We start from the raw sequence: 23,290 nt of genomic DNA, 5'->3' as shown, positions 1-23,290 counted from the left end.
TTTTCTGCTACAGATGTTAGAGAGCAACCCAAAAGGCACTTTCTCTATTCATAAATACAAACAACAGTAGGACCAGGGAAGAACTAGCTAACAAAAATGGAAATTTACAGTATAGTTTCTCTTTTTTTTTTTTTTTTTTAATTTTATTTATGATAGTCACAGAGAGAGAGAGAGAGAGAGAGAGAGAGAGGCAGAGACACAGGCAGAGGGAGAAGCAGGCTCCATGCACCGGGAGCCTGACGTGGGATTCGATCCCGGGTCTCCAGGATCACGCCCTGGGCCAAAGGCAGGCGCCAAACCGCTGCGCCACCCAGGGATCCCAGTATAGTTTCTCTTAAGTTGAAATGAAGTTGAATAAATGGGGGGGGGAAGATAATTCACAGAATATTTGTAAAGAAAACTGAGACCAAATGGATGAATTATAAAGAAAATTTTAATTTAAAAGCCTAGAATAAGGCAAAGCTTGGAAATTATTAGTGCATCTAATAATCACTATATAGTAAAGAGTATAATGTGATACAAAAATATAAACAAAACAATTGCCTGAGCAATCAGATGTGAAAACACATTTTTTTTTTTTTTGTGAAAACACTTTTGAGGAAAAAATAAGTATAATCTTGGAAAGTAAATGACAGAGAAATCAAACGTAGAAAGTGACAATTTCCAAAAGATATATGAATTATTATTATTATTAGATAATAATGTAGGAGGAACTAGCAATTGAGAAACTGCAAGCCTAGAATTGACAAAACTCGTTTTCAAGAAAATATGTAGAGACAATCATCTCTTAGGGCTTTTTGGCTGGGCCCGAGAATTAGACTGACATTAGTTAGACGATGTAGAGAAAAGTAGAAGGATTTATATGTTTATGTGAAAGGGGAGCCCCCAAAAGGGCAAAACCTACATCCTTCTATATTGGTTTGAACAAAAGAGGCAACCGTGAAGTAACTGAACTAACTACGTGAGGAGGCTTACGGAAGGTAAGAGTTATTTTAACCAGGTCTGTTTGGGCGGAATTCGCTGGGCTCTAACTCCCTGTAGAAGGAGATTTCTTCTCTCCTGGAATGGGGAAGGCATCTCTCACATGGGAGTTTTATCTGTTTTCAGGAAGCAAAAGAGAAATTAGAATACCCTTCTTGCACCTGCTTTTTTCAGGTGATTTTAGCTTAAAATAATCTCTGTGCCAAAGTGATTTACTTGGGGCTGGCATATTCAGTCACCCTTGACTTTTGAAGGATAATTTTGGTGGAGACAGAATATTAGATTAGTGGGGGGTTTTTTCCTGGAAACACCGTAAATATGCCTCTTACTCTCTTCTTGCTTGAATGGTTTCTGAAAAGAAGTACAATCCAATTTTTATCCTTCTTCCTCTAGAGGTAAGATTTTTTTTTCTTCTGTCTCCTTCGGGTTTTCTCTTTTTTCTTTGATTTCCTGCAGTTTGAATATGATATGCCTCAGTGTAGGTTTTTTTGGTATTTATCAAGCTTACTGTTTTCTAAGCTTCCTCAATTTTGGAAAAATTCTCCACCAGTATTAGTTCAAATATCACCTCTGTTCCTTTCTCTCTTGTGTTCCTTTTGGTATGCATTCCTATGGTATGCATGTTACACCTTTCATAGTTATCCCACAATGCTTAGGTATCCTCCATTTTTTTCATTCTTTTTTTTTTTTTTTTTTTTTTGGTTTTGTACATTTTTTTTCCATTCTTTTTCTTTTGCTTTTTCAGTTAAGGTATTGATATATCTTGGTATATCTCCGAGCTCACTGATTCTTTCCTTAGCCATGTCCACCCTAGTGACGCACCCATCAAAGTCATTCTTCACCACATCTGTTGCATTTTGAATACCTAGCATTTCCTTTTAATTCTTTACAAAATTTCCATGTCTCTGCTTATGCTACCCGTCTTTTCTGCCATGACTTCCATTAGAGCTCTTAGCATATTAATAGTATTCTAAATTCCCAATCTGAAAATTCCAAAATCCCTGCATATCTGAGTTTGGTTTTGTCTCTTCAGACTACCCTGTTTGTTTGCCTTTTAATATACTTCGTCATTTTTTGTTGAAACCTAGACATGATGTATCAGATAAAAGAAACCGAGACAAATAGGCCTTTAATGTGAGGCTTTATGTTAATCTTGCTGTGAGTTAGTCTGTATTTACTGCTTTCTGTAGCTTTAGATGTCAGAGGCTAAAATTTTATGCAGTGTCCTTGTTTTTTGTCTCCCTTGTTGTCTTTCCCTAGAGATCTCTTCTTAAACAGAAGTGTAAATGCTTCAGTTGTAATCCCCTGTTACTATACAGAGGTCTTGTTGATAGGATTAGGAAGGTGTAGGGGAGGAGATGCATTCTATAATCCTGTAATTAGGTCTGCTCTTTTAGTGGCCCTGTGCCCTGTGCCCTGTGCCCTGTGCCCTGTGCCCTTCACAAGTGCTTCTCCGCTTTCTTCCCCATGCCTCCTTAGATGAGACAGGATATGGCAAGTGGGGGCTGGAGGTGGGTATTTCCCTTCCCCCATGTGGAAAGATAGAAATTATAATTGGGTATTTCCCTTCCTCTACATCAGTTAAACTCTGGTAAAACCCAAGTTGGTTAGGCTGTGGTAAAAAAGTTTTCCTTGAGGGTAGACCTTTCTTAAGGAAAACTGAATGCTATGGCTTTTTCCATTACTCTGCCAGAAGCATGAGGGGATTTTTCTCTGATCTTCACACTGAGAACCTGGTGGGTCTCTTGGGAATAAACTCAAGAAAGTGTGGGAGGACTCCCTTAAACCTGGACCCCAGAAGCTTTATCTCTCAAGCTTGTCTAGGCTTTGTCTCTGGCAAGTAGCTAATTACCCTTAACGTTTTCTTAGTAGTTGTTGGATCCAGTGGTACTTTCTGCTCCCAATAAGCTGTAAGTCCATATTCACCTATTTCTCTCATTTTGGGGGTGACAGTTTGCCCTGTAACCTCAGTTCTTTAGTGGATCTAAGAAGAATCGTTTATTTTTACTGCATGTACTATTTTTTCCTTATTGAATCTTCTACTAAGGCATATTTATGGTGATTATTTTCACACCTTAAAATGTCTAGATTGTTGTTTTGTAGAAATTAAATAGTAAAAATATTTGTTGCACCGAATAAGCCATTGAGTAAAATAAAGTACAACCTAACGGAGCATAGGCTTTAAATGAAATATACAATACTTTCTATGATGTATTAGCCGTAGAAATTCATTTTTTACCAATGAAATGTTATGTAGAAGCCTACTTATTTAACAGGTCATATCCTTTAATACTCAATCAAGGACATTGATCTGGTAATAGTTTTTAATTTATTCAATTCATTTATTGAATACCTACTATGTACCAGGCACCATTCGCGATGTTGGGATATATTGGTCAACAAAATAATCAAAGACTCTTGTACCTACAATACCTATAGTGCTCAAATATAGATTGGGGTCTAGGTTACACTAGGGTCCCTGTGTTTTGATAGATCTATTTAGAGCCCGCAGAAAGTCCTTAATGATATCTGTTCTGCCAATGTTTTGCTGTTTCCTCAACTTGAGAAACGGCATGAGGCTATGATCCTTACCTAGTGCTAGTTCTACAATTCTTAAATCTCATTCGTGTCTATCCAACTTGCTGAGAGTTTAGAGTTTTTTAATTACCTTGGGGGGTAAGGTAGTCTGTGGCAATCAATGATCTTAATAGTTTGGGTATGCTAGACTATCTACAATGAATTGACCAAGGTAAGAAGTGTTCTTTTAGCCTTCTTTTTATCTTTGTACTTTTATTTTATTATTATTTTTATTTATGTATTCATGAGAGACACAGATAGAGGCAGAGACATAGGCAGAGGGAGAAGCAGGCTCCCCGCAGGGAACCCAATGCAGGACTAAATCCTCTGTACTGGGATCACACCCTGAGCCAAAGGCAGATGCTCAACCACTGAGCCACCCAGGCGTTTCTCTCTTTATTATTTTTTTTCTTTTTATCTGTTTAAATGAAGAATTTTTACAGACCTTCACCCTATGGACAATCATTGATTTTTTTTTCTTTTTTCTGTTCTCTATTCAAGAAAATAAAATAATGTTTTTTCGTGTTATGCCCTCAGGAACTCTGTTACACAGCATCTGCAAGTAATATGACAAATTATAAAGTTATAGTTTCCAAATGGTGCATAAAGTTAATAATATAAAAAATAACAACATAGGTAATGCTTTTTAAGAGAAAATTCTGTCTTCAAAATCTCAAATTATTTGTTTAAAAAAGCATGCAAGGCAGAAAGTGTGCTGACAGAAGGGTGGCTGGAGATACTAGGAAAAGACAATGGATCATGAAAATGCTGGTGGTAGGAAATGTCAAGAAAATATAAACTGTTATACAATCCTCTTAATAGTAACTTTATTTCTAATTCAAGACTACCATAACCATCCATGTGGGATAGTGCATAGACAGCAGATGACTAATTTTAGGACAGTCTTTTAAGTGTCTCTGTAGTCTCAAACAAAGACTTTTAGGATAGTGGGTGCTTAGAAAGAATTCGAGATTTATTAGTCCCCTGTGCCACATTAGGCAAAGAATACATTTGGTAAGCACCCCACCAGCTTATCTAAATGGCTGAATGGCTCCTCTGACTGTGACCCATCTTGTGACATTCCTTTTTTATCCAGGTATTAATGGAACATTAGCAGAGAAAGAATAACTATCACGTTGCAAAAGGATTTCATCTTGTTCACTTCCATATATTAATCATAAGTACCTTATATCCCCTGATCTTGCAGTGTTGTTCTGCAAGAGGTTACAGTTTTGTGTAAAGAATGCATGTCTTTGGCCTTATGCAGGAAGGGGCTTATTCGAAGTACTGAAACCGTCCTCTAAGATACTTTCATGGGTTATGGCTGGACCTCAAGAGCATGACTTCAAATGATATTATAAACCTTCTGAAAGAGATATATACACACAAAGATATGCATTTGTACACATGCACATATATTTATCTATGTCATGCATGCTAAAGCTATTTTTTAAATGGGAATGATCAACTCTAGAATCAGGAGAATGGTTACCCTCAGGTTGTAGTGAGAAGGTTGAGATTTTGATAAGCTTCACAGGGCTCCAAGGGACCAGTTAATACCTCTTTTTTAAGCTCACCCACAAGTGAGCTTATGGGTGTTGATTTTACATATGACCTTCATTTTAAAATGTGAAATAAAGAGAGTCATACATAAGAAATGTTATATCATGAACATCTGACTTTTTTTTTAATGGAATTTATCTATGGCACCAGGAGAGGTTCTAATACTATCTCAGAGCAACATTTTGATGGACAAAATATCATAGTCTTTTTTTTTTTTTTCAGTCCGAAAGGATATAGTCCGCATCCTCCCCAGTTTAGATGTTGAAGTCAAGGACATTACTGACAGTTATGATGCCAACTGGTTTCTTCAGCTATTATCTACACAAGATGTCTATGAAATGACCAGTAAAGAGTTCCCCATAGTGGCTGAAGTCATAGAGGCACCTCAAGGAAACCAACTGCCCAGAAGCATTTTAAAGCCTGGGAAAACCATTGTGATCCATAAAAAGTACCAGGCATCAAGGATCTTAGCTTCAGAAATTCGAAGCAATTTTCCTAAAAGGCACTTCTTGATCCCCACTAGCTATAAAGGCAAATTCAAGCGGCGACCTCGGGAGTTCCCAACTGCCTATGACCTTGAGATAGCAAAGAGTGAAAAGGAGCCTCTCCACGTGGTGGCCACCAAAGCCTTTCATCCCCCTCATGACGAGCTGTCATGCGTATCTGTTGGGGACCAGTTCCTAGTGCATCACTCAGAGACGACTGAAGTCCTTTGTGAGGGAATCAAAAAAGTGGTGAATGTGCTGGCCTGTGAAAAAATCCTCAAAAAATCCTATGAGGCAACACTGCTCCCTTTGTACATGGAAGGAGGTTTCGTAGAGGTGATTCATGATAAGAAACAGTACCAGATCTCTGAGCTCTGTGCACAGTTCTGCTTGCCCTTCAACGTGAAGGTATCTGTGAGAGACCTTTCCATTGAAGAAGACATTTTGGCGGCTACCCCGGGACTGCGGTTGGAGGAAGCTATCACAGACTCTTACCTACTCATCAGTGGCTTTGCCAACCCCAGGGAGTGCTGGGAAATTCCTGTCAGCCGCTTAAATATGACTGTTCAGTTAGTCAATAGTTTTTCTAGGGACACAGGATCATTTCTCGTCAGGACTCTGGTGGAAGAGATCACCGAAGAACAATATTACATGATGCGAAGATATGAAAGCTCTTTCTCTCACCCCCCGCCTCGCCCTCCCAAACATCCCTCAGTGGAGGAGACAAAGTTAACCCCATTCACCTTCCCCGAAGACAGGGCTGTGGGACTGCCTAAGTCTCCCAAGGTAAGGCAAGGCTATGGTTTTGTGCTTTTTCCTTTTTTAGCATTTTTCTTGAGGCAATTTATTCCAAGTCTCCTTCAAGTTTGTGTTTTTTTGCTTACTTCTCTCTTTCATGCCGTATTTGAAATGAGCCTTTCTGATGCCCAGTAGATGAATGAACATCAACAGAGCATAAGCTGTTGCAGCATTTTGTATCTTGATGCTTAACCAGTAGATGTGACAAGAAGTTTACATTGAATTAGAAATAGCAGGGATGACATTTGGATATGATGACCCAAATTGCCGTCTCGATGGGTTTTTAGTAATTAGGGATGTTTTATAAGGTGCCTCTGAAGCTAATCTGTCTTATTTTGGAAGTGCTCTTCTTTTTTCTAGGTGGAGTTGTTTTAGTACTTCCTCCAGGAAATGAGCATACAACAAACTCCCATCTTCGAGGGGGTTACCAATAGCATGCATCTCTAACACATGTCTTCATTTTGTTTTATGTGCAGAAAGATGTAAAAATATCTTGGCAGAACTGTGTGTGAGCATATGAGCATCTGCCCACAGTCTGCCTATCTGAGGATTGTAATCTTTAACAGTTCTATTGAAAAACAAAATCAATAAAATCACAGACAGTGTGAGATCCTAACAGAATCAACAGCTCCATAACCATTGTAAAGATCTGGGGAGGGGTGGGGGTGTCAGCTTTATTTCTACTTGATAGCTCTCTTCTTTTGCCTCTTGATAGCCGCCTGCTGAGTGCCTGGAAAGCACCTGCCCTCACACCGTGGAGCGTAGGTCGTTTATCTGGCGGGCAGTGGTTCTCTGGTGTGTGCAAGGAGTGCATTCTGGCCCGGCAGATGTTGTGCTAGCAGCTTGGGGAAACAAAGCAATTAGTAAAACAAAGAGAGATGCTGTGTTTACTCTCTATACTCAGGAATGATAGCAGCCGCAGGCTTCAAGTCTGTGGGTATGAAAATACTTTTAATTTTACATCTCCAAGATTGCATTCTGAGTGTAGGCCGGATACATCCAGTAAGAACCTTGCAGCTCATCTTCAGAAAAAAAGATAAAAGCAGCAGAAACTGCCTTTCCAGAAAAATGATCTTGAAGGAGTCATTTTAAATTGAACAGTTTGTCCCAAATAATGTTGGTTAACAGGCTGCTATTAATGTGGAGAGTGTCTGGCTTCTCCTGTTTAATATATTTGCATTGCTGAATGACTGGTGTGAGAGATGGAATACTGGCTTCACCTTTAGTGGTCAGCAGAATAATCCTCCCCCACACCCTTCCAAGATGTCCGTGCTCAGCTTCCAGAACCTGCCAGGATGTTACAGGAAATGGCAAAAGGGACTCTGCAAGTGTGCTTACAATTAAGGACTCTGAGGTAAGGAGATTATTCTGGATTAACCGGATAGGTCCCACTGAATCACAAATCCTTAAAAGAACCTTTCCCAGTTGAGGTCAGGGCCAGCGAGAGATGTCACTCAGAGGAATGGTCACAGAGAGGCAGGGTTGCTGCCTTTGAAGATGAAGGCAGGGAGAGTTGAGTCAAGGGGTACAGATGGTCCCCAGATGCCAGACAAGGTAAGAAAACATTCTCCCCTAAGACTTCCAGAGAGGAACATGGTCCTGCCAACACCTTCACTTTAGCCAGGGAGGCTTGGGTAGGATTTCTGACTTGGACAACTGTAAGATAATGAGTGTGTGTTGTTACAGGCACCATGTCTGTGTCATAGCAGCAGCAGAAAGCTCATATAGGACATCGGTTGAGTGGGGGTGGATAAGTAAAACCTTAACATAGAAAAATCTATATATAAGTTAGGACTTGTGGGTTGTTGTTGTTGTTGTTGTTGTTTTTGGCAAAGTGGCTTTTCTTTTTCTTTTTAATGAATTTCCGAGTTCATGCACCCTTGGAGAACCTGAGGGTGCAGCTAAACCTCAGGGACACTTGGACACAGGATGTTGAACATGGCTGAAGTGGGTCTTGCTTCTCATCACAGACTGGTTTTATTCATACGAGGCGCACTACAGTGATGGGTCCAGCATCTTATAGTTTCACCACTTGATGAGAATAGCATCTCTTAAAAAAAAACAAAAAAAAAAACCTGGGACTTCGGAGCATATGCCCATCTCCTGGTTCAATCAATTCATTGGCTGCCACAACTACAGCCAAGATTGATGGGGAAGGGAACGAGGACTGGTTCTCTCAAGCAGTAGACATAATGGAACAGTACGTGAAGATCTGGAGCTGTCCATTATAATCAGAAAGGAAGGAGTCGAAAATTCTAAACTACTAAGAACACAGTCATAGAAAAAATAGGTTAAAACTTTTTAAAATGTCATTTCACAGAGCATCAAATGAAAACGATCAAAGTGTTTTATTAGGAGAGGAATTCACAGAACAACCAGTTATGCCTAGGTTACTGACTTGGAAAGCCCTCCAGACGCCCCTCCTGAGTTTCTCCTTTACTCTCACACAACTGCCACACTCATAATACTCCTGGCACCAGATGTGTGGGGTTTCTGACACCAAGCAATTTGTTGACACAGTGGATGTCCTAAAACTTAAATCGATTCTGACACTACCTACCTGGAGCTAGCAACCGATTGCACATGTTGAGGGCTGAGTCCCTCAAGACTGCCTTCCACTTCAGATGCTAATTGCAGGTAGTAGGTCTTCCAGTTGCCTAGAACTTCTGTCCAAGAAGGCTACAGATTGGAGGTTCCCGCAAGCCCCTTCTCAGGTGCAATGAGTTCCCTAAGCGGGGCTCAGAGAACTCAGGGATTACGTTTACTCGTTTATTAAAGGATATGGTAAAGGATACAGATGAAGAGTCAGAGGAAGAGATAAGCAGAGCAAGGTCTGGTAGGGTCCTGAACACAAGAGTGTGTGTCCTGTACAGTTGGACATTCTACCTTCCTGGTGTATCTCTCCAAACCCCATACTTTTGGGATTCTTATGGAGGCTTCCTCACAGAGGGATGATCAATTATTAACTCCATTTCCTGTCCCTCTTCCCTCTCTGGAGAGTTCCAGAGTGGACAGTGGGGGAGAAGTTGAAAATTCCAAGCTTCTGGTTGTGGGGTGGTTTTTCTGGTGACCAGCTCCCATCCAGAAGCCCACTCAGAGTCACCTCAGTAGAACAAAAGTATATTCCTGTCACCTAGGTAATTCCAAGGAACTTAGGAACCCATGTCAGGAACCAAGAGTATATATATATATATAGATTATATATTATAATATATATATATATATATATTTTTCTAGGATCTCACAGTTACAAAAATGAAACTAATGCAACCTTTGACTGAATTCATATGTGTAGGATTCCAGATCGACTTGATAATTCCTAATTGCTTTTTCACTGGTTAGACCCCACATGGTTTCGTCTAAGTCTCATTTCTGTTTTTCTTATTAAAGATTTATTTCAGAGAGAGAGAGCACAAGTGAGAGGGTCAGAGGGAGAAAGAGAATCACAAGCAGACCGTGTCCAGCACAGAGCCTGACACGGGGCTCAACCTCGTGACCCTGAGAACATGATCTGAGCCGAAACCAAAAGTCGGACACTTAACTGACTGAGCCACCCGGGAGCCCCTCTGAGCCCCATTTTAAAAAATATTGATTAGTAGAAGTTTGTTAAATGTTGAGTCATTTGTTAAAATGCTTAAAAGTCTAGGAGCTACTTTCACCTGAGAAACAGCTGAGGGATCTGGGTGACAGTCTAAACTGAAATGACTCGGTGCTGGCCGGTACTATTGTACACATTTAAGGAGCCACTGTGTGGCAAAGAGCACATTCTTATTTTCCATTACAACTTTGACTGAGAGTCAATGGGAGGACAATTTTGAAATAATATGTTGGAACAGATTTCTTGTCCCTGAAAAGGTGAAAAAAGAAGCTAGGAAACCCTAAGTCAGTGATGTTATCAGGACGCTTCTGCTTGGTTGAAAGTTTATCAGTCAGTTGAGAAGGGTCTATAATTCTTTGTTTATAATTGGTTTCATCAATGCTGCTGTGGTAGATAAAGAACTGTATTTTCTCTGAAATCACTTTAAAATGTCAGAGAATGCTATAATTTACCTGTGCTCGGACCTACTGACCTCATTTTCAACACTTTTTTTTTTTACCATGAAGATAGAAATCTGCTTAGTGGATCATTTTTGGAATATAAACAGAAGCTCCGCCAGCTTCTGCATAATCTACTTGAAAAGTCTTGCAACCAACTATTTCTTATCATCACAGTGTCATCCTTTCATATATTTCTTTTATGTTTCTTCTGATATCTACATTAAAGCACTTCTATCTATGTGTGCTTTTAGAAGTGATTGGTTCGAACACTTTTTATACTCCACAGGCAGGAAGCAGCCATTGAAAACAAGCCTCTAAGATTTTGAATTGCATATGGAATATTGCTTTAAATTCAGGGAACAATTTGCAAGGCCTATTCAGAGTTTAAGTATTCAAACCCACTTCACTCATTAAAATAACTTATTATATATGTAGAGAAGAGTATTAGATTCCTCATGATGCAAGTTTACCTGCCCCTTCCCAGTGGGCCATTAGTTTTACGAGATCATTTCTTGCAGTGTTAAACCACAGGATGGATGCATGTGCCACCGAAGAGCACAGGTATCCATCATCAGTTATAAACCCTACTGGTTCATCTAAGAAGTTCAGAAATTGAGAATATATGGGGACAGGTTATAGAAACGAGGCTACATAGAAAGAACTGTTTTCCTGGGTAGGATCCCAACTGCTCTCTACCTTTAGCAATGCCTAAAACGAAGAATCGATTGTAGTAGCACTTTGAGAATCGCAATATGGATATGAGCAGGGGCAGGTGAGGGGGGTGTGGGGTAGATGCCAGGAGATGACAGTACATTGCAGGGCTTAGGAAGCTTTATGTGGAAGGACTTTTTTTGTCGTTTTGAAAATGTGGTAGCTGTGAGGGGGGATAATTTATGGGGACTGAACAAAGGGATGAGAACATCCTGAGTGACCTGTCCAAGTTCCTTCTGGGCTTATGACAATGTAGACATCGTATCTGTAAGATATTTGCATTCTGTTTCTTAATCAGATGAAAACAATTTATAAAGTGACTCAATAAATGGGCTGAAAGTTGTTTCCTAAATGGGAATGTTCTGGGGCTAACTCTCCTTTCCTGAGGGTTAGTTCCTATGTCAGAAGTAGTTTCAGAGACTTTGAAAGAACATGGACTCACTGGGGGTTTCGCCTGTCATAGATAATATATGGCTATGACTTCCGAGTGCCACACAGGAGAAATGTAACTTCTGCATTCGGATGAAAGGGCCTATAACCAGATAGAAAAACAAACCTTTGGTTGAAAGATGAGATATTCCACGGCTTCAGAGACTGCACCTGGGACCAGAAATCTTGCATTTCACTAACTCTGTTTGGCTATTTAATGCCCAAGTGCCCACTTTGCCGCCAGAATTTCTAGATTTCTGTCCGACAAGAACACCCACAGGAGACATTAAGGCAAAGAGCAAGGGAGGCAGTATGGCAGGGTAGTGTGAATTGAGCAGAAAACAAACCCGGTACCAGAATGAGAGTGAGGGCTGAGAAAGGCAGAGGGAGGCAGTAGTTCCTGGGAGGTGCAGGGAGCACGCTCACCAGCTGCTGCCGGTGCCAGGACTCGCTTCTGACCTGCTGGGACCATTAGTGGCTGAAAAGGAAAGACTCTACGCTCCCAGGGTGAACCTAGATCGTTAGAGAATAGTGCTATATCCTCTGCTTTTGTTTTTGTTGACCTGATGTAGTTTGGATTTGTAAGCAACTCTGCACTTCCCAGGAATGCTATCTGTCTCCTCACGATGCATTCTCTCCCTCTGATGTACAAGCTGTAAGGCTGTTTCCCTGAGAACAGGGAAAAGTAATGTGTTGGCAGCCTTCGGAGGCCAAAGGCAAAGATGGCGGAACATGGACACACCTGAAAAATTGGGATTTTAAATCTGAGAAATAAGAAAGATAGAGGGAACGTATGATCATCCTTTAAAAAGCTGACAAATTTAGCATAGTTTTAGCAGACATTGAGCTGTCCTCAAGGTTAAGGCACATACAGATTAAGATGCCATGGGTGTTGAGTTGCCCAAGATCTGTAGCCTAGTAGAGGCCTGAGCCCGTAAACAGCCAACTGTAGTAGGAGCAAGTGAAAAAGGGGAGAGGTGAGGGGACTGGATGAATAAAGGAAGTGCTAAGTTGAAAATCAGCCAAAGTCAAGTTCCAGCTGAAACCTTGCAGACAGAACTCTGTACCCAAAGGAAAGTGTGGAATAGTTACACGTTCCCTGTGTGCTTCTGGAAGTAGGAGGGTAAACAGAACTTTTAAAGTGTTCCTCTGGCATAATATGTCCTACTAATACTTGTAGCTGGATAGTCAAAGAATGGCTTAAATGACTTTTAACTGAAAAAAAAAAAAAAGGTTAGAATCAAGTATTAGGAGACATGGCCTGATTTTCAGGAAATGTCAACCAAAAAAAAATAAATGCTACCAAATGTTATCCAACTAATAATAAAATAATAATAATAAAATACTCATTTTCTCTGGAGAGTTTATGTCCAAAGAACCCTGTTTTCCTTCTGGGAGGCTGAAGTGTACTCCTACTCGGAAATACTTGAATTAACCAAAATTTTGACCCTCTCTGAGTTTTCAACTGACAATGTTCTCAGCAGGGGAGTGAGGAAAGACTGATGAAAAACATTAGTGAATACTCCTCCCTGCCGCCCTCTCCCGTCTGTGGAGTCAAGAACTAAAATAGACCACCAAATATGTGATTTGGGACACATATGTTGTGTCCCATGTGATAACATGTCCCGAATCCGTGATAGTGATTGTTAGTTTTTAGCTGCAAAAAAAGTCATTTAAAAATTTTGTTTATTTTCCCAGTGGATTGGCAATTGACTGAATGATATTTGTGGGAAATTGTTTAGCATTAGATTTCTGGCTTGTATGAAGATTAGGATATTTTTCATTTTTTTTAAACATTCATAACCTGGAAATCTCTGTTTAGAAATGGCCAGCTATCACTGAATAATCAGTAATTTCGGAATGTTCAGCATACACTATGTATAAAGTAAGGGCATTTGAATTGCCGACTTCCTATAATCCCTACAGGGATTCATTGATTCACTGAGGTGAGTGTGGGCTCACTAGGTATTTAAGTTCTGTTCTTTGAACTCACTACCTTCAGTTTTGTTTTTTAAATTTTCCACAAAAAAAAAAAAAAAATCTAAAAGAGTAGTTGGAGAAATGTAGAGGAGGTAAATTCCAGCTGGCTTTGCAGTTTCAGAAACTGATTTATCTGAGTTTTCCATTACTATATCAGTTCTGAATTTATTTTAGAATAAAAACCTTACCTAGAATAAATTGATAAGACATAAGCTATATATTTGAGCAAATAAGTTTTGCTACAACTCAGTTTCTTGCAAGTGAACCATTACTTTTAATCTTTGGTGGTGTTTCCAGACCTATATAAATGAAAGCATTTATGTTTTGCTTCCCAAACCAAATTTCCTGGGTAAATGTTAAGACAGAAAATAAGCACAAGAGCGCTATGAAAGAATGCATAAGGATAGGCTTCCTAAAATCAGGACTTTTTTTAAAAAAATTGGAAAAGTAGAAAACTTAAGAGATTTATCTCAATAATAGAAGAGAGTAGTAAGCAAAAGTGAACATAGAATTTAAAGACTAGAGAGTCCATAAAACTCTAAAAATTCAAAGAGAAGGAAATGATTCACACTAATGAATTATTTAAGGACAAACTCAGCTTATTACAGCACTGAATTCTTTTTTTTTTATCATACTTTACCCAGAATCTAACTTAAATATGATCATGATGTCTTGTAAAATCTCTACCCAGTACTTTATTATCAATACTCACTTCTAATAGAACAAATTGCTTTGAGCTATTTTGTAAGATATGCCATTGGTTAAGGCATTTACCGTGGACCAATCACATAGCTCATTGAAAATTGGGTGAGGCGAGAAAAAAAATAGAGGAAATCCTAAGATCATAAGGCCATTGGCTACAAAATTAGCCAAGTGGAATAAATCTATGTATATCACAGACCACAAGAACTATATAATAAATCTATCATTATTTATGCAAAGAATTGAAAAGGGCAGATCATAAAATTGTGGAGTTACACAACATATCAGAAGCAAGAAATATCTGTTCTGCTAGTGTAAGAGATCAGAATGTAATTTTAATCTGTGATGTTAAGCTTATTTAGAAAAATAAACTTCATATACCATTTGTTCTTCATGGAAATTTGTTGTTGTTTTCAAATGCTTTCCAAACCTTAATGTTTAAGTAGTGCATGCTTACTAGTTGTGAAATAGGATATAATACAAAGTCATACGAATTGTATAATCCAAGGATGGGACTTACCCTACCCAAGATATTTTTCTCTTCATTGTCTCTGGTTCTAGCTTCTCCCCTGCACTATAATCACTTCTTTTTTTTTTCCCTTCGCACTAGACTCTTCTCAAGCCCAATTTGCTCTCATGGGGTTGACAGGCATCCTGCGTTCAATAAAATATTATAAGGTCTATGATCCAAGCTACTCAGTGTTCTGTACTTGCCCATGACTGGCATGATGCTAGGTGCTTTCACCTATTATTATCTTATTGAATCCTTCACACAGCTTCATGAAAGGGGTTTTGTTATTATCCCTATTTGGCAGATGAGGCGATTGAGGCCGAAAGTTATGTAATGGGTCTTGTCTGGCAAATTTTGTGGTCAATGCTCAGTCCACATGTTATTTTTTTTTTCAATTTCAGTGCAGTTGACATACAGTGTAATATTAGTTTCAGGTGTACAATACAGTGATTCACCACTTCCCACATCACCGAGGGCTCATTACAACAAGTGCACTCCTGAATCTCTAGCACCGGTTTTACCCATCCCCCCACCTACATCCTCTCTGGTGACCTTCAGTTTGTTTTCTATGGTTAAGAGTCTGTTTCTTGGTTTGTCTCTCTCTCTCTCTCTTTTTTTTTTTCTTTTGCTCATTTGGTTTATTTCTTAAATTCCACATATGGGTAAAATCATGTGGTTTTTGTCTTTCTCTAACTTGTTTCACTTAGCTATACTCTCTAGCTCCATCCATATTGCAAATGACAAGATTTCATTCTTTTACCCTGGCTGAATGATAGTCGTTTGTGTATATACACCACATCTTCTTTATCCATTTGTCTATCAATGGACGCTTGGGCTGCTTCCATAGTTTGGCTATTTTAAATAGTGCTAAAATAAACATCGGGGTGCATTTATCCCTTTGAATTGGTATTTTTGAATTTTTGGGTAAATACCCAGTAGTGTGGTTGCTGGATCACAGGATAGTTATATTATGAAGCTTTAGTAATCAAAACCGTTTGGCACTGACACAAATATAGATACGTAGATCAATAAAGCAGAATAGAAAACCCAGGAATAAACCCACAATTAAATAGGTAATTGATCTTCAACAAAGGAGGAATGGATAGACAAGCAGAAAAAGTCTCTTCAATGAATGGTGTTGGGGAAACTGGTCAGCTGCCGCAGAAGAATGAAACTAGACCACTTTCTTACACTATGCACAAAAATAAATGTAATAAAGATTAAAGACCTGAAAGTGAGACCTGAAACCATAAAAATCTTAGAAGTGAGTCAGCCAGTAATGCCTCTGACATTAGCTGTAGCAACATTTTTCTAGAATGTCTCCTGAGACAAGGGAAATAGAAGAAAAATAAACTATTGGGACCACATAAAAATAAAAAAGTTTCTGCACAGTGAAGGAAATAATCAACAAAACTAAAAGGCAACCTCTTGAACAGAAGATTTCCAAATGACCTATCCAACAGAGGGTTGGTATCCAAAGTCTTATTTCTTTCTTTCTTTTTTCTTTTTTTTTTCTTTCAAAGTCCTATTACTTGAATACTAAGCAGTAAAGGGTATAGTTGAACACTCCCTCATTTTTGAAACCCTTTCTTTGTTTTCTGGGACATCATGCCCTTCTGGTTTTCTTGTACTGTAGTGGTTGATCCTCCTTGAATTTTTTGACTGACTTTCTCCCTGGTGGTTTCCCTTAACTGTAAGTATCTGAGTGCTTTAGAGCTTAATCCTTAGTATCTTCTCCATCCAGGCCCACTTTGTAAGTCCCCGTCCCTACTCACAGATTCCTTGTTTTATACCTGTAAAATGGCTCTCAGAATTAGTCACATGATGTACGGATTGATGAAGAAAAGCAACCGGAAATGAACTCATCCGTTCCCTTTAAAATCGACTTTAATGTACTTAGATGTCATCTTCTAAAGAAAGTTGAGTCTTTGAGAGATGGGAGCCTGCGACATTGTGTCTGGTCTGTTGCAGATATCAGAGGTCAGAGAAGTGATCAGTTGAGGACAGACACTTCCTTCTGATGTAATTCTTGCAAATGTAGGTTTAACATGCTTAGGATTTTTTTTTAAACTGCTCCAGTGATGGCAAAAGCTGGAGAGTACCACAAACTATGTAAGAGATGCTAGAATTTTAGGGAAGGCCTAAGGCCTTACCTGGCATGAGCTGAAAGAAGCTTGTTAGTAACAATTCAAGTTTCACTGAAATCAACTTAAGGAACTGGACCTCAAACAAGGACTAGGACCAATAATTTTGGAATTCCACTTCAAGTAGGTGATAACACAAGATCGAGAAAGGCTGTCAAGACTTTTCTTCATCAAGGGAGCTATGACCCTATCAAAGAAAGGAGTAATAAAGATCAATATGTTAAAGAGCTCAGAATAAGGACAATAAGCTAAGGAAAATTTGGAGTATATTACTGCTACATCGAGGAAAACTAGAATTATATGGTTGCAATAAAGATTGAGGAGAAAGATTTAAAAATCTATTGTTTGCATTTCTTTAGATATTAAAATTGCATATTGTATGTAAAATGCCTTTTTTTTTAAAGATTTTATTTATTTTTTCATGAGAGACACAGAGAGAGACAGAGACATAGGCAGAGGGAGAAGCAAGCTCCATGTAAGAAGCCCGACACGGGACTCGATCCTGGGTCTCCAGGATCACGCCCTGGGCTGAAGGCAATGCTAAACTGCTGAGCCACCAGGACTTCCCCTGTAAAATTCTTTTAAATTATTTATACCTATAATTATTTTTTTAAATGTTAAAATAATGGTTATTATTATAATTATTTACACTTCTTTCAGCTCCATAGAGGTAAAGCCTTAATTGCATGCCATTTGCTGTGATAAGCACTGGAGACCCATTAAGAGAATGAAACACAATATCTAAACTCAGGAGACTTTCTGTCTAATGGATTAGACACAGGAAAATAATCTCAGTATGAAAACCAGAGAGAAGAGTGCTATTAGATGGAAAGTGCACGGATTTGGGGGACAATTTACTGTGATTTATCAAAAATTGAGATTGAGCTCAGAAAAAGGATATTTAGATGTCCCAGTTGAAGTGAGTGAGTTTAGACAATTAGGGTTAGATGCAGAGCGATGTTTAGTGTGATGTAGCCAGAAGGAGCACTAGGGACTGGTGATAGGGTCTAGAGGTAACTCTATCAGGATCCTGGGGAGGTTTATAATGGCTGCAGTGCATAGCAATATTGTGAGGGTGGAAGAGCAAAGAGGGCCAGATCAGGAAAAGCATGGAAATTACCAAATTTCTTAGCTCAGGCTCCATAGTAGTTTGGTTTACTTCTTAGTCATACTGTCCCAAATGAGGAATGCGACTCCCTCCATATCAGCTTGCTAGGTTCCCTGCCACACTATGCTCTCCCGGTGCTCAGGCCTCAGTCTTCATGTTACTGCATCTCTTCTTTGCCTAGTTCAGCCACCAGGTGATTGCATGACTGTGGACCTGTCGTCTCTCCTTGGCTAATTTCCTAAAGATTGCAACTATGTTCTTGATACCATCCCTTATCTTTATTCTTTTTAGTTATTACTTCCTTTCTTTTTATTTTGCCAAGAGGTACTGTTTTTCATTTTACTTTATTTATTTTATTTTCTGTACTTCCATTCCTTTTTTAACAATAGACCCAGGTGCCCCATTAAGTCCACAGCTAAAGCATTAGTTCCTGAAACAAGCTAGTTCCCATTTTCACCTCACCATCCTACAGGAAATACTGGATTTCATTCTTCTAGCACAGAAAAGAATGAAGACTAACAAAATCAGTTGTACTCCTTTAAGAAAAAAAAAAAAAAAAGACTAGTCCTTCTTTAAGCTGGTCTATTTTTTAAGGGATTTGTACTTTCTACAGAGCGTAGAGGAAAAATTGAGGGTACTTTAGAGTTTCCAGCAAGGAAATTATAACAAAACTTCTATTTTAGATATAAAACATCTAGAAAAGGCAAATTTATAGAGACAGAAAACAGATAAGTGGTTGCCTAGAGTGGTGGTTGTCTAGAGTGGTGGGTAGGAGCAGAGATGAACTGCAAACAGGCATGAAAGAACTTTCTGGATGATGAAAAAGTTCTAAATCTGGATGCTTGCCCATCCCTTTAAATTTATTAAATTCACTGAAGTGTACACTTACAATGGTGAAAACATCAATTATACCTTAATAAATCTATTAAAATGTCCATTTTGGAAAATCTAATTATAGAGCAGATAATGAATTCGAATAGAAGCAGAGAGAACAGTTAGAAAGCTAATGTACTAATTTCAGCGAGAGCGCTGACGGCCTCTGTTCAGGTTTTTAGGAGGTGGTATTTGTATGATACATGGTGGATGAAGTGTAGGGAATAGGAAAGTCACAAAATAAGGAAAATATCCAGATTTCTGACATAACCATCATCATGGATGGTGGTGAAATTCATTAAATCAGGAGCTCAAGAAACAGACAGAAGGGTGGTTTTGCAGAAGATAAGAGTTTAAAGTGCCATCAGTTTAAAATGTCTGTGAGATGTGTGAGCTGAGACATCTAGTATGAAGTTAATGATGGTCTACAGTTGAGGAAAGAATTCCAGGCTGAATTTGGTGTTTCAAGTGTCAGCAAATATAAATGGTAAATGACGTCCTGTGACAGGATGAGATGAAGCTGGAGAGTGTATCGCTTATGAGGGGGGAAAAAAGAGGTACTTCTGTGGGGAAATCCGAAATATAGGGGACAAAAGAAATACATAAAAAGTGTAAAAATAAGCAGCTGGAGAGCTTTATTAACTAGGTGCTTACAGTGAATCAGGTGCTATTTTAAGCTTTTTACATGTGTAGACTCATTCAATCCTCAGGAAAACCCAAATGTAATTTTCAAGATTATAACCCAGTTCTACAGGTGATTAAGGCTTTATCAACATTGGGTAACTTTCCAAGGACAAATGTCTGTATTATTGGCCTTCAGTAGAAATAATGAGGAATAATTTATTTTATTTATTTTTTATTTTTTATTTTTTTGGAGGAGGGACAACAAGAGAGGGAGAAAGAGAGAATCAAGCAGGTTCCATCCCCAGTGACAGCCCAATGTGGGGCTTGATATCACAACCCTGAGATCATGATCTGAGCTGAAATCAAGAGTTGGATGCTTAACAGACTGAATCACCCAGACACCCCTAATGAGCAATATTTTAAGAGACTCAGTGCCATGGAGAATATTTGTGATTAGCATCAAAATTCAAGTTACAGCTGATTGGTGCTTATTTTTCTCCTCATGAAAAAAAATTGTGGAAATCATCAATATTCTTATTTGGTGTGGAATTAAAATTTCATTGAACTATATACTGTCGAAGGAAAATTTTCTGAAACATAGCATCCTCTATTAGGGACCCATATGGAGGGAGTCTCTTTCTTCTGGAACTTGGCCAGTTCTCATTGCATAAGAGAAGGTAGAGAACCATGAACTCAATGCACTGATGAAGATCTCTCTCTTTAGCTATATCCACTGTATTTATATATGATGTAAAATTATAGTGTCTATGTCAATCTTGGGATGAGTGTAGCCTTCCCTTTTTCCTCAAAGTAGAGGGAAATCAAACAATAGTGAACCATAAAGGGGCAGCTATACCATCTTTAAAAGATAATCATATTCATGCTCCTTCTGTGGTTCTTATCTTTGCGTAGACCACCAGCATGTACTGAGTAGCCTAAAGCAGACATCAAAGACCAGTTCTTCCAATTTTCCCCCCCTCTTCCCATACATCCGTCATTAAATCCTATGGATTCTACTTCTTTAACATTTTTGAATGTATACCTTTCTACTTCAGGTCTTCATCATTTCTCTTCTGGATTTTTTAGATCATCTCCCAACTAGTCTTTTTATGTCTGGTCCTACTATATTCAAATTCATTATTCACATCACTGACATTATAAAAGAAAAATCTTACTGTGTGAGTCTCTTGCTAAAAATTCTTTGTGGCTTTCCTTTACATTTTTAAAAAATCATCTGTCCCTTATTTGTTTCTCAAACCTTACTTCTCTCCATACCAGACCTCACATTTATATTTTCACGGTACTGAATTTGCAGTTTGCGAAGACTTTATTCTCTCCTGAGTTCCCAACTTTCCAAGTGGAATTTTGTTATTTTTGTTTATAGTTAACAACCGTTTATTGGGGACTCACTAAATTCTAAATAACTAAACAGTTCTCATTTAATCCTTTCAGTGTCCGTGTAAATGTTATCATCATTCCCAACTTATAGACCAGGAAACTGAGGCTCAGGGAATAATTATCCGTGGAAAGAGAGCCTCAGTAACTGGTAGAGCAAGAATTCAACACTTATCCTTTATCCTTCATCTAAGTTACACTCTGTCATTACCTACTCTAAGGAAATTTCCTTGGCTCTCTGCCTCCATCCTCTAGTTCACAGGTTTGTGTTTAGTGCTCCTAATTTGGGTTTCCATTTACCATAAAGTGTTACACTGGCTCTCTTACTTATCTGTCATACTAATGAGCTACTGCACTTCTTTAGGCTTGGGGATATGGAGATGTATCTACACACACACACACACACACACACACACACACACATTTGTACTTGTTTATTTGGTGGTTTTTAAATTTTATTTATTTATTTGAGAGAGAGAGAGAGAGAGAGAGAGAGAGAGCATGTGTGTACATGTGAGCTCTCCCGCTGACTGAGCAGGGAGCCTGATGTGGGGCTTGATCCCAGGACCCCAGGATTGTGACCTGAGCCGAAGGCAGACATCTACCTGACTAAGCCGCCCAAGGCGCCCCTTTCCCTGGTGTTTTATTAAAGTTCTTGGTTCAGAGCACTCACTCAATAAATATTTCTGGATGGGAGGAAGGAAAGAGAGGAGGGAAGGGGGAAGAAACTTTATTTTTTTCCAAGTAAACTTTTTAGTCCATATATGAAAAAGAGTCTGCAAACCTGTCACATTTTGGGGTATTTTCAAATTTCTTAATACTTCTAGGTGAAAGTCTGAAATTCTCATGAAGCCAAACTGATTAACTTTTCACTTGTGCTTATTTTTATTGCCTTTAAACTTACTTTTATTGATTTTAAATTGATCCTGTAAAATTCTATTTAGTTCTAATATATTTTTAAAGATTTTATTTATTTATTTATTTATTTACTTACTTACTTACTTACTTATTTACTTATTTACTTATTTATTTATCTATTTAGAGTGCATGTGTGGGAGGGAGGGGCAAGGAGAGACAGAGAATGTTAAGCAGACTCCAAGGTGAGCTTAGAGCCCAACGTGGGGCTTGATCTCTGAACTCTGAGATCAGGACCTGAGCTGAAATCAAGAATCAGAGGCTTAACTGACTAAGCCACCCAGGAGCCTCTACTTCTAATATTTTTAAAATATGATTTCTTGTGTATACTTACTATGCATGTGTACATGTGTGTATATCTTACAATATGTATTATACACTACTGAGCTCCCATCTGACTTTTATTATGAAAGTAATTCCAAAATATCTCTTTACCATTTGTTAAGTAGTTCTTCCCAATTTTTGGATGTTTTCTTTAGCATGAAATAACTTTGTTAATATAAAAACCTGTTTCAGTGATCTTTTATTTTACTTTTGAATCAAGATTACATTTTTAAAATAGGATACATTATTATGTGTTTGTTTATAGATACACTTTTAAATGGTTTTACGAGTAAGGCATGTTATTTTAGGAAATAGAGAAAAACAAAAGAAGAAAGAATCACCAGTAATCTTACCACTTTAATATTTTTCCTATAAACATTATATTTACGTTATTCATTAGCCTCAGGCACACATACATGTATCTTCTGTGTTTTTGTCTGTGATAAAGTGATATATGGGCATACACGCCTATGTAATCACGTGTGTAGCGTAATAGATCATTACATTTGACTCCTTGTCCAGAGGCCCCAAACCCCAGACCTGAGGGTGAGCCCATGAACCTCCAGAGTTTAAAGTGAGTTGCTAAACTATTGATGCAGGGCTTGAAAGACGAAGGTCCTACGTTTGGTGCCAACAGTCTTAGCCAGTCTTACATCTTGGAAGCCAGGAGCAAATGTTCTCTAAGTGCTAGGGAATTTTTCTCCTCATCGTAAGTCAAGAAAGAGAAAGGTTGAGAAGTTTAGCAAGTCAAGGAAATATTTTTTTTTCAGAGTTAATCATACCCTGTGAAGATTTTATCCCCGACAATATGGATAAAGAAAGTTGAATTTTTCTTTCTAATCGCCAGTTATGTAATGGGGTCTTCAAAGGACCATTTGAGGGCCTTGTCATTGAGCTGTGGGAATTTGAGGATAATGAGAACTGACATTTGACCCATAATGAGAACTGACATTTGACCCATATCTACAAAGTCTAAAGGTAAGAGGCTACTACTGGAGATTTCCCCTTCCGGGTTAAGCGATATTGAGAGTAAACTACACTTCTATCAATGGCAGAGCAAGTGTGTGTTTCCTTGGGATAGGAAGGGATCTTAAACAAAAGACATATTTCCCGAAGTCCAGGACCTGAGCAT

The 23,290-nt window shown here is 38.6% G+C and overlaps 1 protein-coding gene across 2 annotated transcripts in view; it reads left to right on the top strand.

The window, feature by feature from the left end:
* The window catches only part of THEMIS (thymocyte selection associated), a 182,751-nt gene that overhangs the window by 81,253 nt on the left and 78,208 nt on the right, over window positions 1-23,290 (top strand). For both annotated transcript variants that reach the window (XM_038526750.1, XM_038526751.1), the window contains exon 4: window positions 5,344-6,392. In XM_038526750.1, the coding sequence (XP_038382678.1) occupies window positions 5,344-6,392 (1,049 nt within the window). The remainder of the gene's footprint in view (window positions 1-5,343; window positions 6,393-23,290) is intronic.

Source organism: Canis lupus, chromosome 1, assembly GCF_011100685.1.
Source record: "Canis lupus familiaris isolate Mischka breed German Shepherd chromosome 1, alternate assembly UU_Cfam_GSD_1.0, whole genome shotgun sequence".
In the NCBI taxonomy this organism is placed as follows: Eukaryota; Metazoa; Chordata; class Mammalia; order Carnivora; family Canidae; genus Canis; species Canis lupus.
The sequence above is the reverse complement of the archived record's forward strand: the minus strand, read 5'-3'. Positions and strand labels throughout refer to the sequence as shown.